At 39.8% G+C, this 20,050-nt stretch overlaps 1 protein-coding gene across 1 annotated transcript; it reads left to right on the forward strand.

Annotated features, from left to right (window-relative positions):
* Window positions 1-10,233: 10,233 nt before the first annotated feature.
* On the forward strand, window positions 10,234-12,685 carry foxb1a (forkhead box B1a). Its single transcript, XM_069708733.1, has one exon. It carries the CDS (start codon window positions 10,565-10,567, stop codon window positions 11,504-11,506), a length of 942 nt encoding a protein of 313 aa, XP_069564834.1. The 5' UTR covers window positions 10,234-10,564; the 3' UTR covers window positions 11,507-12,685.
* The last annotated feature ends 7,365 nt before the right edge of the window (window positions 12,686-20,050 follow it).

Below are 20,050 nucleotides of genomic sequence, written 5' to 3' on the forward strand. Positions count from 1 at the left end.
TTTCACATTTGATTGTCTGCATGTTGTTTTAAAGATTCATTGTTAGCGATTGTTAGTATTCCTGTGCATTCGCAGTTGATGCCCTTGTAGCGTGGTGGCTGTGCGGACAAATCCGCGTGGTTATAATTAATTGGAGAGATTAAAAGCCTTTGCTGAGCCTGCATACTCTCTAAACTCTTCGCTGCTGTGATTGGTTGTTTGTTGTGTCTCCAACACGATCCCTAATCCTAACTGTAACCTTAACCCTCCCACCATGTAACAACCAATCACAGGTGCTCACAGGTAGTACTCTTACGTGTTAGTACACTTACTTGAGTAGTGCTTGAATTTTGAAAGGGTAGTGTCTCAAGTCGCACACTGCTGCTCTGCACTTACCGGATATAACCATAGCATTTGATACATCACCCGCCAACATATCTGCTGGCTTGGAATTTTGTATTATCTAAAAATTAACAATAAGCACACTGGTGGCTTCTGTCCAACAGCAGTATGGTGGTACTTCATGACAAATAAACCCTTTTGTGAGATGATCTGCACCAGTTTGAAAATACTTTAGGTCGGTGGTCCCTCCCATTGCGCTTTGCAGCCACGATGGTGATCGTTGAGGGTGAAAAGTGTCCATTATTTTACATCATCAGAGTACTTATAGTGCACTGCAAGTTTCTATACTTGATAGTCTGAAGGCACTTATGCACTTAAAATAGTGAGTTTTAGTACGTAAGAACGCAATTTGGAACACAGCAACACTGCATCCACGTACTCCTGTACACGGATGTCAACACCGAGCCTATCCGTACACCCTCTGAAGACAAAATGTGCATCACGTGGACCGTGGCAGACCGATACCTACTGTTGACGCAGAAAGTGGAATAACATTTTCTTAATTGCTGGGTATTTTCTTTTACACAAAACACATACAGTGGTACAGACCTCTGTCTTATGCATTGTATGTTTCAATATGCACTGTACTCATCTGGTCATTCTAAAGTGAGCATACACTAGCGAAAACAGCTTTACTGGCCAAAAGTCCAGTGAAGCAAAGAAAATACAACTTTACAAGTCTCGTCGTGCAGCAACTTGGAGGGCTAATAGAAGGAAATGAATTTGTTCAGCTCACCTCTGTCCAAATTAGGGGAAAACTTTAATGCATAACGTACAGCTCTCCCTGTTGACGTTGACAAAGAAAATCCAGCAAAAAAAAAATACCCATTACCAAACTCATTACAGCAGAATGATTCAGTTTCTGATGGCATCAGAGGACAATTTAGGCACCAGTCGTGATTTTCTCTCTGCAGCTCCATTTTGGGATGGTCCCATATTGTCTTGCATTGCTCATGCAGCTACAGAGTTGGCCTCCTTCCGCTGCATTTCTTTGGTCATATATACTCCAGCTCGAATAAATATGCCTGAATATCCGAGTCAGCCAAAACGCTATAACCTCGTCCTCTGCACTCCTACTTTGGGATGCCAATTTCACTGTTTGAAACACAGCCAGTTACAATAAAAGTGACAAGAACAAGGTTTTGTTTAGGTGCAAGATCTAGAATGTGCCCTGTAACTACCCAGACAGCTACCCACTACGTCACTGTAGCTCAGAAATAATGGAGCAGCAGCTGGAAGAAGAACAGATTTTGCTGCCGCTTTCCAGAGACACTTAGATTTTATTAAAGAATTTACTGCGACAGTTGACTCCATATAGCATCGACGATGATTGGGCCACCACATACAAAGTGGTAAAGTTTTGAGTTGTTATTCAAGTTCTGATTTTTGGTGCAAAACATATTATCATCCATAAATAATGTTGCATTCACTATCACTTAATCACAGACTTTATGATTTTGTACAGTATTGAAGTTATACCATACACATTTGCAAAAATGTGATGTTTCTCATTGCACTTCATATACAAAAACAACAAACTCATCTTTACTTTATTTTTGACTGGTTTAGTGCGCATTACCTGGACCATGTCTTAAGTAAATCAATATGTTTTTCAAGCATGGCTATTAACAGCAGTGTCCTTTCATTCCCTTTTTCTCCATCAAACCACACTAATCCTGATTTACACAGTTTAAAACCTTGGCCATATCCCTTACCTTCCAAGGAGATATAGGGTAATTAAATTGGTACTTTTTACAAGTCGTTCTCAATAAATCTGAATAAATTAACAAGGCATTACTAAGACTGCTACATTAAATTTGCATAGTGTGTTTAATGAATATGCAACTGCAAGTGAAAAGGTCTGCTACTGTGAACTCTTGAAATTAGCATAACTACTTCCAGCATGTTTCTTAAATAATGCTCTCATTTGCACATCACTGAGTTGGCTAATTCTAACTTCAGTCAGTGTAGCCTCATAATTAAGACTCTTGCTTTAATTTTTAATGAAGTTTACGTTACATCAATCCTGACAGTAATGAGAGGGACATGGAAACAAAAAGGCTGCTAATAATTAAATTCACCAACCAGTTTGAGGCATAGTAATTCCTGAGGAGAAATTACAAGACTAATTATTAATTTGATATTCATACCATTCCATGGACAGACTCTCATAACTGCTTGTCCTGGTGCCAGTTATGCTGAAATGCAAAATGCCTTTTCACTGCCCCCATGACTCGGAGGTCTGACATGGATTTTAGTGCACAATTAATCATGTTGACACTCACGATTAAATGCTTTTTATTGGTCCCGATTTATTAGGCCATATTACCTGAGTTGGTTTAAGGCCAGTTCAAGTCTGTCAGTGAAATACGGACATAAACAATGATTAAGTAATGATTGAATAACAACACGTTGGTGATGTGGAGGAAGTTCAGAACTGGACATGACTTTCAACACTTTGATTTAAAAAAAAAAAACATTAAAAAAAAAACATTTTGAAAAAAAACTACCTCCCATGCATGGCTCTTAACTCTCAATGTAAAGAAACTGTTTAAATATTCCAAGACGTGTTTGTACAAGAGTACATGACTTACAACTTGCAGCAAACTTCACCTCAAAGATGAGAAAAAACATGTGCAGAAATACCAAAGTGAAGAATTAAATTATCGACCTATTTTGTGAGACATTAGTGTGTGGTATTTTTTTTTAAATTCATTCAATATCCATGTTTACTGCTGTTTTTTGGGGGTTTTTTGCCATTAAAGACTTGTTGACATCTAAATGTAATAAACTCTGGATTCACATGTACCTTGAAGTTAAATGAAAGACTTGTAGGTGTAGTAAGAAACAGAACTTGCTAACAGCATTTTATTTTTATTTTGAACCAGAGATATTTTTGATAAAAAATGATTCTACATGTAGATCTTCTTATCCCAGTTGTCACGACAACTGACTATACTGCTGAAAGTTAATTATTTGGGATTGTAATAGCTTTGGTTTAGGCAGGGGAACTGAGCATTTCCCTTGCTGATAAGCCAGTTAACACTCTCTGCCGACAGGAGCTGTGACCAATAAAGATTTTTCCTGATATGCGGCAGTACTTGACATTTCATAGGATTCTTCTTGTGCTTTTCCATTAGTGCATTATAATAACATAAACCTCATCTCTAGATTAAATTTGTTTGATAGAAATGTAATTGCATTCTTTTGTGTGCATGAAGTCTGTGTGTATTTCCCTTCTATAATTCAAATGCCTTGCCACATCTGAAGTACTTGCTTCTGAACAGGTCAGAGTCAACAACATTATTTTCAAGTGTAGACCCTTAAGGGTCTAGTAATCAACATCACAGTCCATCAGCTCTATTACTACTATCATTCAAAAATGCATCTTGTCATATATCAGCTACAGTGCTGCTTCAAGGGCCCTTAATCAACAGGATTTCGGACACATAAATACATATTTTTCTCTAGACATTAGCTATGCTTTCCAAGGTCCTTGGCCCCCGGTTAGGGGTTGCATCTTCACACTGATGGTGTCACAGTAGTCTGGTAGCATAACGTTATTGAGTCTGTAATGTGCCCAGCCTTACGAGCACACTTACACATACACAAATATTCAAATCTCGCCTTAATTAATGTTTCAAACTCTTTTTGCTGGGGTGCTCCCTGTGGCCCTTTTGATTAGCCGTGGATTAACAGGACCTTTATGTTTTCCTGCATGTTTTCAGCACAGGTTAGCTCCCTTGTTACTAAACAAATGAATTAGTGCCTGGAAATGTGTCATGCATATTACCTTTCAGCAGGAGGCACATTGAGCTGGTCAACAATAAAGAGCAGTTCAAAGGGGACCATGCAACATTTCTTGTTTGCGTTTCTCTTTAAAGCTCTTTGTAATTTACTGGGATGCTTGTTTATGCTTGGCTATGCAAATTTGAGTGTTACAGCGGCATATATATCACACACCAATTAAAACATATCAATAGAAGTGGCACTTGGTGATTGGTCATTGTGTTAGTCACGTATGAGCAAAGGACTGAACACTGCTGTGATGGCTGCTGTCCTGTCTTGTAAAATACAAATAGCAAGTGACATTAAAACAAAGGACAGGCCTTTGTCTCCAAAATAAGGTCAAAGCTGTACATCAAAGCTCGGTTTCGGTTACTTTGCTTCTTTTTCTTAGGTGTTCACGAATATATTATGTTTGTGAACTTTTTTTTTTATTAAAATGTCTGTGATATGTTTTTATTCTTTTACCTTCCCTGTGGGTGTCCCCGGCATTAGCCGTGTGTTTTTGTTTATGTGTGTTGTAAACACTCCTGCATTGTTATTGTGTATTGTGCTGTTCTGGTCTTTGGCTCCGTTAGCCGTCCGTGGAGACCAGGCATTTCCCTGATGTATAAGATGAAAGACAGAACAAAATGCCCCTCATTTGGTCCCAGTTGGTTAAGTGTATTCTGATCACTGCCAAGGTCTGGATGAACATGAGCCACACAAAGGACCGTGCCTTCCAACCACACAGGCTCACAATAAAAAGGGATTTGCCTCAGTTAGACGTCTAACACGCTAACCCCCAAAGGAGAGACATGTTGGTGGTGTTACAGAGGACATGTCAACGTTTTCAGAATTGATCCCTTAAGTACAAAGCTTGTTTTTTAATCCTTCATTATTCCATACCTTAACAACATGTCGTGTAATTAATTTAGGGCCAACAGTCTTCAAAGGTGTTAACTTGTTATTTTTTAATAATTTGTCTCGCGTGTAAAAAGGTAATAGAAAAGTAAATGCAAACAAAAAGGTCAAGGGTCATAGGTTAAACTTACAACTTTGACCTCAAGAGGTTGTAATTTCACTTAAAGTGACCCAGTGTATCGATCCATTTCCCACTCCTCATTTAATGTGTCACCTGTCATCTGGGTGGGCTGTTCGGTTTAATGACACCACCCAGTAAAGGGGAGTATGAGATTTTAAAGCCCTCACCTCCCACCCTTTAAAACTCATCATCCTGTGATCTCTTCCTCATTTTTTTTTCACCTCAAAGCCTTCCACCCCATTTTTATCCTCTGTGAACGATAACTCTTTGTATGTGATTGACCTATGTTAATTCCCACCTTTTCTCTTTCTTCTTCCTGATGAAAGTTCACTCCTCTGTTGAGTTTGTTGTTAATATATTATGATCTCACATTGCATTATTCTCTCATTTTCAACAATTTATACAGTAACATGATTCATGGTCATAAGAAACCCGTTCATTATGAGGTAATACATAGTGTAGCAGTGAGGGCTTCTGCATTTTCTTCTCAATATTGATATGGACTCTCTCGTATTGTTATTCTGTTTCCTCCTCTCATCTTTCACCCATTTCAATTTTTTTCACCATCTTCACTGCGACTATACTCTTGCTCCTTGCTCCGTCGTTTCTCTATCTGTCAGCTGGCTAAGTATCGTGTGTAGTTTAACAGGATGATTTGTTGTCACAGAGTCATCTGTCACCAAAAGCTAAATGATGAAATGAGAGTGAGAGCGGCACTGTCTTGTCTGTAATGAATTATGCAGGAGGTCAGGGGCCTCTGTTTTGGTTACAGTCGACTGCACAAACACGCACCTCAGGTAGTACACTCATCAGTCCTGCTGTTTCTCACCATATGGAGTCAATGAACTGGGACACCCCTACACACACACACACACACACACACACACACACACACATAGCAACCAGGCACACACTCATGTGCCTGAAGACAGTTTCATATACAGTACTTGGACAGGTATGTTTTTGTATTTTTTTTGTATTTTTTTTATATTTGTACTGACATTTTTAGTCAATCATAGTTTAATAGTGTATATAGATGCATTGTTACACTGACCTTTAAGAAATAGTGGTTCATGTAGCTATTCGTGCATGCAGTCATTTCTTTAACGATTACACTTACACTGTCCCCATCTGATGGTCACTGAGTGAAACTGCTGCCTCTTAGTGTTAATGCTGCTTAGAGAATAAATTACTGTAAAAAAAATAATAAAATAAAAATAAAAAATATGCACTCTTAAATTTAAACCCAGAAAAAAAAATCCTTGGTGTCCTGTTATAAATAAAATAAATAAATAGAGCATGCCTTTTGATCAATATTTCGTTTTTTGTTTTTTTTTACATCGTCCTGTTTAATTGGATGAAACCATTCCCAGACAAATTGAATTAGATGTTCCCGCCTCTGTACAATTTAGATATCTGTTACAGATGATGTGCCGTATAATGAATGCCTAATTTATGTAATTAGACCATTAAGCATAATCCGAGCATATGTTGTGAATGCCCTCAGGTCTTCTTCCAGGTACTCCCTCTGATATCACCCACAAACGGCTAATGGACCGGGCTGCCAGGAGGACTACAATCCTGGTGTTTGATAGAAAATAACCACCAAACATATTTACCACAATATGAGATCAGTGTTAAGAGATTGTGCTTTTATTGTGATTTTCTTTGGTCAAAATTCATACTCAAGGGGGCAGCCTGTGAAGATGGCCTTCAAGTAGTGTGAATATCCCGTCATATAGGCTAAATTTGCCATTGAGGAGGTTCTTGTGAGAGCACTCTGTCTGCTAATTAATTGTCATTCTGATGAATATTCATACCTTATCGTCAACGCGTCCTTAATTGCACCGTAAAACATCTCTGGGGGCTGAAATCACCACGGACTTAATTAAAAGCACAAGCCTATTGGATGGGCTGGTAGAGTTGCAGCAGACGAAAAACTATATGGGCTACCTGCGTTTTTCTTACACTGAGCGTGTGTTTAAACGGACAACAAATCCCCTTTAAATCTACAGGCCGAGTAATGATAATCTGCGTGACGAAAATTTAAACAACTCAAATAGAAAATTGCGGTAATTTACAGTCATTCGTTGGGATTGCAAATGTTTGTCTTCAAACGCGAGTTTCTACAACTCTTGCAACGATTTGTTTATTTATCGGTTGGTTAATGGCATAAAAATCTACGTTGCCTGGAGTCACGAGGCTTCATAAATACAGCAGCAACCAGGGTGCACATGGAAAAAGGAGAAACTGAAATCACAATTTTATTTACTTTCTCAAAAACATATATCCAAAAATGTTGAGGATTTAAAAATGTTATATATATATTATTATTTGCAGGTAATTCATTTTCATTTCAAACTCGAGCTCGTCCCCTGAATAAATGTTTCCCTGCGTTTTAAGCAGCGCTTAAATTTCTCCTAATCGTTCCCTGAATAGCAGTTTCTTTCCCTCTCCGTAGGTCTGGGTGGCAGCATATCTCAACTCGATTCAGTGTGACAATATTGTTTGGCTATCATTCGCTGCTTTAGGATGAATGGCATCGATCCTCTTTTAACAACATTTGTTTCCTATTGTGTTCGGGGGGGCGCAGCAGTGGAGGGCAGACGTGTGAAAGTGGCTGTTTGATTCTCTTTTTCATCCCCATGACCTCAGCTTTTGTGTCTCGTCACCCTGGGAATGTCACGCCTCACTACTCTACTTTAAGATGTTTCAGAAAGTGCCCTTTGTTTTCGCTCCTCTCCTCTTTTTTTTTTTTTTTTTTTTTTTTTTTAAAGCTCACACAAAATTGTTCTTGGTCCCCTCCTGCTATAAAGGATACTTCAGACTGAGGCACGGTTCACAAGTGCAATGCAATTTGGCTTATCCCAACCTTTGTTCGGGTTTCTACAAATGACCAAACATAGTGCAGACTTGATCTACTGCTGCTTGAACTCAGGAGTTTGGGAGCAGCTAAAAAAAAAAAAAAACCATTCAGATTCAGAGTCATGGTGGTATTTTCAGTGTGTGCATTCGACAGGGACAAAAGGCCTACCAATATCCCATAACCCCGACGCTCAAAAAGCCACTCGGTCTGTGAGTGAGAGGAGTCAAAAAAAAAAAAAAAAAAAAAAAAAGCCTCTCACTGTCTATGTGGCTCGGCTGGTTCATGCGAGTGTTGCAGGTAAAACTTGCAAGGCGCCAACTGGCATGACAGCAAGTTTACGGTACAAATAAATACAACTGACAAAAGATGACTCATTTTATGGGGAAAATGTAAAATTCAAAATCATGCGAAAAAAAAAATACTGAACAGTGCGTGAAATTCAACTGATGTGCTGCATGCCTCCGTAATTGTATTAATCACATTTTACAGTTATAATTTCTGCACAAAATTGCGTCAATTCCTAACACTGACTGATTTGTGCGCACACATATTAATAAGCGAGACCTAATAATATATGTTTTCTAATGAATGTAACTGGGTGAACAGGATGGATGTCAGAAGATGTTTGGTACTTGGCAGTGTGTTGTCATTATCTGCCGTGTTTGGGATGGGTCGACAAGGGCCACTTCCTTTCGGACAAAACCTTTTGAGAGCAACATTAATGTGAAATGACAGGTGTTAAAAGCCACTCCGCTGAAAAAAAAAAAAAAAAAAAAAATCAGACCGCAAGCTGGAAGTTTTTAGGCTACACACTGTGGGAAAAAAAAAAACGTGACTTTTATTTATTAGAAACTGCGGCACAAACTGTTGGAGAAGCATTTCTTTTTTTTTTTTTTTTTTTTTCTTTAAAAAAAAAAATTCTTCAACCTTTCTAATTTTTACTCGATAAATTAATCAATTTGCAGCCGATTGATTGGAGGCTTTAAATCGTTAAACAGTCCTTGTGCAGCAGGGAGGACGCTGTTGTTCAAGTCTGCTCCTGGTTTCTGGGTGAAAGTAGCTCGGTGTCCCCCCGCAATGCGATTCTTTTCGTAATCCATCAGACTGGTGATGGGGTGCACTGTGGGTTTATGGGGGGAAATTAGCATAAATTATGAGTAAATCTGCGTGTGCGTGTGTGTGGTCCCTGGCATTGCAAACCCTCCAAGCGGAAAGGTGGCCCTGGCCAAAAGCTTGAATAGCAATAGCTCAAAATAGGCTTCCCATTTGGTTTTCACATTCATATAATTGACTTATGGATATTTTATACAGTTTTCGCCACACCATCCTCAAGGGTTTATTTGCATTTCTGAAGTACTTTTGAATCGTCTTTACATAAACACAATGGACCTGATTGCCTCATGAAGTTTCAGTTTGAACAGCATTGTTTGCATTGTGTTGATGTTTTCATATCGTCTACTTCCTTCGCTCAGCTCTGGGCAAAATTAGCTGAGAAAAACTAATAGTCGGCTCATCAACAAACTTGCTCATGGCAAATTATTTTTGTATGGCGTGTGCATTTCGTAAACAATATTAGAGAGTAATTAGAGGGTGGGGGAGGGGGGGAGAGAAATGCATTTTATCAGCATTTTTATCTGTAAAATCAGCTTTTCAAATCCACATCATAAAAAAAAAAAAAAAAAAATGTCAGCGTGCCAAAACACTTGTATATAAACATTCATCTTGTTTAACTGCACAAACCGGGATATTTAAATAAATCTATTTCTAGACTGAATGCGGCACATCATTAAGAGCAACAAAAACTATTGTATAATGACTCAAGACCGTTTATTTGCCGCACCATCTCAATTGCCAATTCAGATTCCGTATTGCTTACACGTGAAGTGTAACTGTAAAGTCCGCTGAAGAAGTATTAGCGCATACCTTCACACACTGAGTGCCATCGCAGTTCAATTCCGGTTACCGAGCCTTTTCGCCCCTTTTTTTTTTTTTTTTCCTGTCTTCAAATGGAAATGATTTCCATTGGCCCAAGGTGTCCGTGTAAATAGGTGTAAATGAAACCAGATTATGCCTTCCTCCCAGCCCCCTCCTCCCATGGCAATTGTCATGTGATAGCAAAGAGGTGGCACATTAATGGAGCGCCTCTACAGGGGTCTTTTCTGCTCATGTCACTACATAAAACTATCAGATGGTTAGAGGAAGGCCGTGGAGGCATACGCTTAGCTAGTCTCATCAAGGACGCCAAATGAAGTCTATTCAACTCTGCTAGCGGGACAAGCTGACTTACTTTTCGAGAAAGACTTACAGCAGCCGTCACTCCATAAATGTGCACCGCGCTCGCCTGTGTTCGCCTGCACACTGCAGAGGCGCCCAGACGCACAACGCAACCCCAGCTTCGCCTGCACTGAAACTTTTCCCTCAGCGCTTGTTTTCATGACGAGCAGCAAGCTTTCGCCAAGGAATTAAGGGAGACTACTTTTTGTTTGCTTTTTCTGAAAATTGCCAGGATGCCTCGTCCCGGGAGAAACACGTACAGCGACCAGAAGCCACCTTACTCCTACATCTCCCTCACTGCCATGGCGATCCAGAGCTGCCCGGAGAAGATGCTGCCTCTCAGTGAAATTTACAAGTTCATCATGGATAGATTCCCTTATTACAGAGAAAACACCCAGCGGTGGCAGAACTCTCTGCGGCACAACCTGTCCTTTAACGACTGCTTTATCAAAATCCCCCGGCGCCCAGATCAACCAGGTAAGGGCAGTTTCTGGGCTCTGCACCCCAGCTGCGGGGACATGTTTGAGAATGGAAGTTTTTTGAGGCGCCGCAAAAGGTTCAAAGTGTTGCCTGTATCTGATCATTTGGCCCCCAGTAAGCAGTCGGATGCTGCCCATTACCTCCAGCAGCAAGCCAAACTGAGACTGAGCGCCCTGGCAGCCACCGGCACACACCTTCCCCAGATGTCAACTTACAACCTCGGAGTGTCTCAGTCGTCGACGTTTAAACATCCTTTTGCCATCGAGAACATCATCGCCAGAGAGTACAAAGTCCCAGGAAGTCTGGCGTTCTCCACCATGCAGTCCATGTCTGCCGGGTACCCGCTCCACAACCAGCTGACGACAGCCTGGCCCCACATGTACAACACCAGCGTGATTGACACGGCGGCCCCGATCTCCATGGCAAGCAGCGACTACAGTGCTTATGGCGTGCCCATAAAGTCCTTGTGTCACGGGGGACAGTCCTTACCGGCCATTCCTGTGCCAATCAAGCCCACCCCGACCTCCATGTCCGGTTTCTCGGCGCTACCTCCCCACATCCCAGCGTTTCTATCAAACTCTCCACAGTCTCTGAGCCCGACGTCCCCACAGACAGCGACGAGCCAAAGCAGCCCTGCAACCCCGAGCGAGACTCTGACGAGCCCCTCCACACTGCAGTCTGTGGCTGTGCACTGACCACCCAAACTTTCCCACTAAACGAACTACTGGCTGGCTCCCAGGCCCCTTACCAAACCCAAAGTTTATATTTTCTGCCGTCGGAAACTATCAAGGCGAGTTGCAGTTGCATATCGATTTATTTGTGTATGTGTTGAATGTGTCGCTTTAAATTGTGTAAAGTCCAGCACAGAATCGCACAGCGAAGTATTGCTCTTGAAAATATAAATTATTTGATAGTTCTATTTTTCAGTTTATTGTGAAATGTGAGTGTTGAAAGTGGAGCCACTGAGGGGATCCGGAGGGGATTTGTTTTGGCACCATCAATTTTGATTTCAAGTGCTTGCAAATCCCATGGCAGTTTTTCAGTTTTTCAATTTTATCAAACAGCAAAACTTTTGCACCGTTTCTGTGTGACGACCGTAATGTCAATGACATTGCGAGGCAATGACTCCGTGTTTTTGTTTGCTTTTAAGACTGAAATGATGGGTAAGGATATACCAAATAGGAATAGGATTTAGATTTGTTTTTACCATCCATGTAAAAAAAAAAAAAAAAAAAAAAAAAAAAGAAAGCAAATTGAGTAATGAAATCTTTTCAAAATTGAAAAGCAGTATTGTGAGACGTCCTCAAAATGCAAGATGTGAATATTGCAAATAACTGATACTGAAATGTTGTAAAATGCACTTTTTAGTTTTATGTTTTAGATATCTATTTTCCAGAAAATGTTCTGTGAAGCATTTAATTTAAAAGGCTGTGGTGACCATGTGTATCAGATGCTGTAAATTTGTACTTTTTTTAGGTAAAGCATGCATTCAAAAAAAAATTGTGTTGTTACTGTTGTTGTTGTTGTTGTTGTTATTGTTGTTGTTTTGTTTTCGTTTGTTTATTTTTTGCAAGCATGCGTGCTTTCGAAAAGTGTGCAAACAGTCTGCAATTAATTGGAAAAAAAAATGGTCATCGAAATATTTTCTCATTAAAAGTGAAGTAAACAATCAAAATGTTTCTGAAGATTTAATCTGAGATGATGACATATATTATTGCTATTATTAACCTATTATTTTTTCGTTATTTTTTTAATTATTGATAGTAATAATAATATCAAATACCTTAACACAGTTCTTATTCTTGCTGATTTTTTTTTTTAATGCGATATGACTGTTCAGCTTTTCATATTACAATAATAATAATAGTAATAATGACGACAATGAGGATAATAATAATCTTTACCCGGACCTGTAGGAGTTCAAAGTGTGGGAGAGGAAGCTGTGGCGAGAGAAATGAATCGTGCAGCCGATTAGGATGCATGGAGCTGTGATGCCCTGCCACAGCGCAGACAACTGGCCTCATTCATCAGGCTGGGCTCAACAATAAACATTTAGAAAAGCTGCACACGGTGTCCAAATTAATAGTGTTACATATTTTCGACATCTAATGTCACCAAGGGGTAATTTAATAAGTGTCATGTTAAATTTTTATCCATACTGTAACGAGTGCATATTGCCGTTTCGTTCTCCTAATTGTTTATTCAACAGGTTAAAAAGAAAATATCTCCAAAAAGCACAAAATACATTTAACTCTCTTTTTGATTTTTTTTTTTTAAGATTTAAATAATAATAATAAAAAATAATACGATGTATCTGCCTGCTCTATGGAAAGTAACAGCCTATTTCGGGGTATTAAACAAATACATTAGAATTCCGTCACTTTATGCAATCCAGTAGATCAAATAAAGGGTCTCGGGCCACTTCATTCTCCCTCATTCATTTGTATTGAAAGTCCAAAGAATGGTAAACTTAGACTGGGCCACCAATGTAGATTTAGCCTTTTTTCAGCAAGACAAAAAGACTGATTTTTCACAAACACATTGCTGACTGGGGAACTAGGAAACGAGCTGCGAGACCCTTTTGGAATTTAAATCCACCCCTCCCCCATGGACTGTTTGTACAACAGTGTTAGTCGTCGTCGTGGTGTGTCCCCCCCCCCCCCCCTCCAGCACACACACACACACACACACACACACACACACACACACACACACACACACACACACACACACACACACACACACACACACACACACACACACACACACACACACACACACACTTTGTGCATTTGTGTGTGTAACATTAATTCTGACTCTGGATTATTAAATGTTTACATTACATCAAAACCACATTATAAGAAACGTTTTCACTGGGCGTGTTATAGAGGAAATTAGACACCTGTGTCACCAGGGGGAAAAAAAAAACTAACAAAATAGTGCAATATATATTTACTACATATTTATATCTGTTGAATTTTTTGTATTGATTTGGATCTCAGTAACTTAGTCCTATTTTTAATGCGTTGTCATAAGTAAGAGGTTTTTGTGATATAGCCTATCGATACATTTTTGAAAATAACTTTTGTGAATAAGTAATAATCTTTCTTTTTTTTTAAATTCATCCACAAATATAAAAATAATGTAAAGTTTCTGTCTGATGCCAGAAGGGAAATATTCAGATGTAACATGTTGCACTTAAAAAGCAACTCTGCCATGTTTTAGTGACATTTTCAGATACATTGAATGGGGATGTCTCAATGGTGTAAAGTCAGTCTAGGAAAAAAAAAAAGAAAAAAAAAAAAAAGCTCTTTGTTTGGCTGGCACTCAGTTCCATGACAGACAATTTAACACCTCCAGCTTTTCCTGAACAGATGACCAAACAAATTTAACCCTTCAGATGGACAATGCGAAACTATAAAACCACTTGTATCAAATATAATGTTACAGATGGGAGAGGCAGACAACACTGGAAAGCCATGCATCTCTCATGAAACTGTAATAAATTGTATGGATTACATTTTTCTTTTAAATAAACCCTGATGTTTCTGAGACAACAAGTTTCTCCATCAGCTAACACAGTCCCAGCGTTTTCCTTTCTAATCAGTTTTTAGCCTTTCTGTCCTTTCATAATACAAATAAATCCCATTATTCCCATTTCAGTCTCTTCAGTGGCATCAGCATGAACTCAGTTGTATAATCCAAGTCTGCATTGTCCTTGTTCTCTCAACTATGTTCCACTTAGACAAAGAAGAAGGTCATCTTAGGCAGGGGATGAAATACAGACCACATGCAAAACCCCAATGTTGTAGTTTAATTAAAATAATTCATTAAAGTAGAGGCCCAGGGTAATTAGCATGTATAATTTATGATTTGCTTAATGCATGCATGCAGTGGCCTCTGCAATAAACTCAACTTAACCTCAAGTAGGGAACTGATACGGACAGGGTGCTGTTATTTACTATGTGTTTACTGTTTGGGTATTTGTCAAGAGGAAGCAAGTGTTTCAGAAAACCCTTCCTGTTATCTGGCTCCCACTGTACACAAACAACTTATTTGTAAGTGTTTATTTTGTAGATTTATGCTCACTCATAAGAGAGGCTGTCAGATTTGCTGGAGGGAAAAGATATTGGGAATTGTCCTCACTTTTTTGTGAGGTTTTTATTTAAAAAAAAAAAAAAAAAAATGTTTTTGCGCATACGAGTTATCCTGTTGGTCACTTTTGTTGAAAGTAGTTTACGCTGCCTGTTTGAGCTGACAGAATGAGGACAGACAAACACCACAAGGTAGCTCATCCCCTCTCCCACAGCAGGCTGTCAGCGATGACTTTTAGAAGGAGCAAAATAATCAGTGATGGACAAAACTTGCATTAATTATACTCGGCAAATGTGTCAATCCTTGACGAGTTTTTTGACATTTTGAAACATGGCTCGTGGCTATATTTCATTATTTCTTGCCAGTACATGTAGTTTTTGTAAAAACAACAAAGTAAAACAAATATTTTCAGATGGGGCTGTGGACCATGGTAAACAGATTTATTTTAGTGGTAAAAAGTGGGGCTCTCCTGACGGGTGGAAGAGGAGCTACTGAATCAAAATCTTTATTTCCAGACACTTTTGACTGACTCTGTTTTAAACTTGTGAGCTTATGAACAGTGGGGAATTTATAGCATAGGTTTTAAAGAACAACATAAAACAGATCAATCTTACCATACAAAAGATTTGACCCAAGATCATATTTTTAATGAATAAAAATTGATACAGTATAAAAGTTATACTCTACAAGTTCTCCTGTTCTCCCAGTGCATGTCATCATTATAACTCTATATGGTTAAATCATCAGTCATAATATGTGACTCCCGGGCTAAATACATTACATGACTGTGTCAGAGGGCAAAGGGCAGGTATAGTGGACAGCTGGAGGGAATGCAGCAACACTCAAGCCTGGCTCAGCCAAACACCCATGTGTGCATGAAATTAGAGTGTCAACATCTGATTCATGCTGCTGGGTGGTGACTGTGAAACAAATTATGGCAGCGGGTGGCAGCGGCGAAATTCCACTGAGCTGCAGCAGACAGTGGCTGCGAGGAAGTTATGGTGAGCCATAGATTCTGTTTTATAAACTGTGATGAAACTTTTTGCGCAATAAATTTGCAGGTTTTCATCCTCTATTCCCACTCATCAAAAAAAAATGTAGGGAAAATATATTTCTTTGAAATGTGTCTTCAGTGTATCCTTGTGCCGCAGACAGTGACATTTTAAAGTAGTCTAATGGAAGAAGGTGTCGTAAAGCAGACTCAATGGATTTTAGGGTGATAATTGTTATTCGAGATAAGGATGTGTATTGTCTCAGACAGGGTGTGAGGTACAAATGAAAGAGTTCCTGCTCTCACATTGACAGCATCAGTTTTTTTTTTTTTGATAAAATAAATGCATCTGAATGAAACTTTTTTTTTTTTTTTTCAAATGTAATTTTATAATCCATTTTGCAGTTTGCAAAATAAAATTAAAAAAAATGTTGCGTATAATAACCCCTCTTTGTTGCTCTTCCTGATGTTTCCTCATTTCTTCCATTCTGATAACATGTTTTTTTTTTTTTTTTTAAATTCAAGGAGACCGAGGGTACCATATGTTGTTCAGATCACAAAGCCCTGCGGGGCAAATTTGGGAGTTTTAGCAATATAAATAAAGCTAATATAACGAATAATATAATATATGGTGGGAATATACTTTCACAGCCGCTGACATATGTTTTCCATTTTCAGTTTACAGAATGTGATGCAACACTGTATATATATATGGTTCACTTGTTATTGCCTGAGTGTGTGCAAGTTCTGGGCGGGTTGAGACAAGGGGAGACAGACAAGCAACAAAAAAACATTAATCAAACGTCAGGCTGTGGCCCTGCCATCCTCAACTTCCAGCCAATATGTCTGACTTGCATGTCTACTTTATTTCAGTGTGAATAGCAAAAAATTGTAAGGTTTGGACTTTTTTTGTTGCTGTTGCAGGGTACACCTGAAACACAGTAAAGATATTTCAATTCTGTGGTTAATGACAGATTTATACATTTATTTGTACTCCCCAGTGTTTAATTTGACATGCCTGTGGAGGGCGTGTTCTGAGAGCCAAAAGTGTCTGCTCTGTCCCAGCTTGTCTTGTCTTGTCTTGTCTTGTGAATTTGTTGGACTATCAGATAACATATATATTACTTCTCTTCTGAAAGAAGTCCCACAGCCAGAGGTAAACCAAATGCTTGCCGCATACAGAGCCTTAGTGTGGGAAGCCGGCTAAATGCCCACACAAACAAGTGGCTTTAATGAAGGTACTTAACAGATTTGACACGACAATGTTTTTGCTTCTCAAGTGCTTTAGCTGTTAGGTGTTAGAACTGTAACAGATTCTGTGGATTTTAGCAGCCCGCTATTTCCCCTTTTAAATGTGGGACGAAAAGCTAATTTATCACCTTTCCTTGGGATCTTATTGCACCCTCTCCAGACATAAACTAACACTTACGCATGACTTCAAAGGTGCACTAGGTAGCAGAGGTGAGAAAGAGGCCTACATGCACTTGGGGCCGGTTCCTTCCAGAGATGAGATGGAGCTGATTAGCAGGAGTGCGCAGCAAAGCCCTGTGGGGCAGCAGCTGGAGGAGAACTCCCCACGGGAGCAGGCAGAGGTGTAAGTTTTGACAGCTACTGTCTCTTCCCTCTGGATACTGCGGGGTCAGGGCACCCTCAGCGGGCCGGGCTCTGTGCTGGATAGGAAGTCGGCAGTAATTGCCATTCAGCCAGTGGGACAGAAACAGAGACAACAATAAGCAGTGAAGAACACACAGCCCGTTTCCTCTTTGTCTTCGTGTGTTTGAGGAAGGATGCTACCTCCTCTCCAACAGAAACAAAGCTGCAATAAAGTTCTCACAATCAAATACAATCTTGCAGAAGTTGTTGAGGAAGACGATCATTGTGGTGTGGCTTGATGCTGCGCACTTGGAGCCTTTTCCTATCCCAGAGAAGGCCCAGATGGCTGCTTGTTGTTGCATAACAAGACTGCATTGTTTTGTTAATGTAACTTCATCTGTCTTTGATCTAATCTCATGTTGTCATGGCCAGTGTGAAAATCTCTATTAAGTGCATGATCCAGCACTACGCTCATTGTGATTGTGATAATCTCCTACATTGAAATTCCACTTTGTTCCTTTGTTTCTTTGTTACTGAACACAATGTGAGGTTAATTAGCAGCCAGTGGTAACCTCTGCGTTCCTGGATACTTCATCACAGCTGAAGTGTACTCTTCACTGGGAAACTGGGCCGCTGGCACTAACAAGACCAAACACAAGGCCTTGAGCCAATTGAAAGTAAGCAGAATACAAATGCAGCACTAAGTTAATCCTTTTCAGACTAACACAGGCCCCAAAAGTATAAACTGTAATTGTCTCTTCACATCATTAATTGCTCTCATCATTGTTCCCTTTCTTGGACTGAAAACACACAGAGGAGCGATTGACTAAACCAGCACAGCATCGCAATGTATTTGCAGAAAAGGTTGCAGTGACCATGTTTATTAAAACATGAAAAGGCGTTAATGTGGTTATTATTTGATTCCAAGGTGTCACAGTGTAATTTTCCTTCTTCTCTGGTGCAGAAGCTCTCAACACAGCGCATTTATCTGCAATATTGCCCTTCCGCCACTTCAGATCTCCCCATTCCCTGGTGGTCTAATTTATGTTAAGTCACAAACCTCCCCTATGGCTGTTTTGAAATGTTCAGAATGGAGACTGTGTGCTCCAGGTTTATGCCAGCGCCACAATCCCCTGTGTAATTGTTCTCTATGGGAAAGCACATCTCAGTGAAACCATCTGCAAGTCCATGGGGCTGTTTCCTAAGAATGAGTGGACTTCTTAGGGGGTTCCACTGCAATCCAGTTTCTCTTGTGAAGCAAGTAATTAATTCAAATCTCAGGAAGTCAATAGCTGCCTGGATCAGAGGCATGTAGCACGCAGCTGCTGATACCTCCGAACACACCGCTTGTCTTCTCAGGAAGTCGCCAAACAAAAAGACTACAATGGGCGCGCACACCCACACAAGGCTCAGATAACACCACTTTTAAACTGTGAATTTTGTGTACTCTCATCATATAGTACATTGCACACTTCATTAATCTAGTTATAATGATGATAGGGAGTCACCGGTACTCTTGGGAAATGGCGCTCTTAATGAATGATGTAATATCCTGTCAATGAAAAAGCTTTCAAGGTTCTGTTGATCCTCTAGCTATAATTATTTATCTGTTGTTGATTGTTTTTTCTTAAAATTTAAGTAGAAGTATAACCATTAATCAAAACACAGATTTAACACTGATTTAGCTTGGCAGGGTCTTGATTCCAAATAGTCAGTATTATGTTTAGTTGAGTTTTCCAAATTGTGCACTAAGAAGCCCCAGTTTGTGTGGCAGTTTTTGTGATGATGCATCGGAAAAGTGGTGTTCTTCTCATTTTCCACTTTTTTGGGCTCATTAAATTCATTAGCGAAAGCACAGAATGATGAAATGCGGTGAAAGAGCCAAGGCAGCACTTTAAGATCCACAAATGAACATCATTTGTTCGCTGCCACATTCTTTCTTGACTGTGAACTGTAAAGTAGAGCAGCTGAGAAGAATAAGAAACTGTGAGTTATTCTTAAAGTTGACCAGTTGTGCTTCGTGTTAGTGTCTCTTGTAAAACTTGAAGGTGCTGGACTGCTGCGCACCACATCCCCATTTCAGACGTCGAAATCAAACTTCGGTTTCTTCCCCTTGCCAGGATGATCTGTGAGCTGTCAGAGAAAGAGAGATCAGTAGGAGAGAAAGGCTTGTTGTGTGGGGAGTGAAAGTCTCTGATTCACGGGCAGTAAACTTCTCTCTCCCCTTCTTCTCAAGACGAGGCCGGGTTGGTTTGGATTCCTTGCCGGGCTGCTCCCTACAGCTCATTGTTATCCGGCCCATGGAGGAAGCCACTGCTGTGCATCCAGCCTGTCTCTGACAACAAGTGTAAATAAGGATCTAAGTAACAAACAGAGGCATGCAAGCCTGTGTGTCACAGTAAGCTTCACAGGGCTCCGCTTTAGCCCCGCACTGGCCACCTTAATGACTCTGTCAAAGGAAGCGTGCAATGGTCGGCTAATTTCTTTTCTTTGGCATCATTAGATGGCACTGTAGCGGACAAATGAAAAGCAGGGGCCTGTGTGTGTGTGTGTGTGTGTT

The sequence above is a fragment of the Brachyistius frenatus genome, unplaced genomic scaffold (genome assembly GCF_029030835.1).
Source record: "Brachyistius frenatus isolate BFR_SWC_R1_liver_20210118 unplaced genomic scaffold, ASM2903083v1 Contig_77, whole genome shotgun sequence".
NCBI lineage: Eukaryota > Metazoa > Chordata > Actinopteri > Embiotocidae > Brachyistius > Brachyistius frenatus.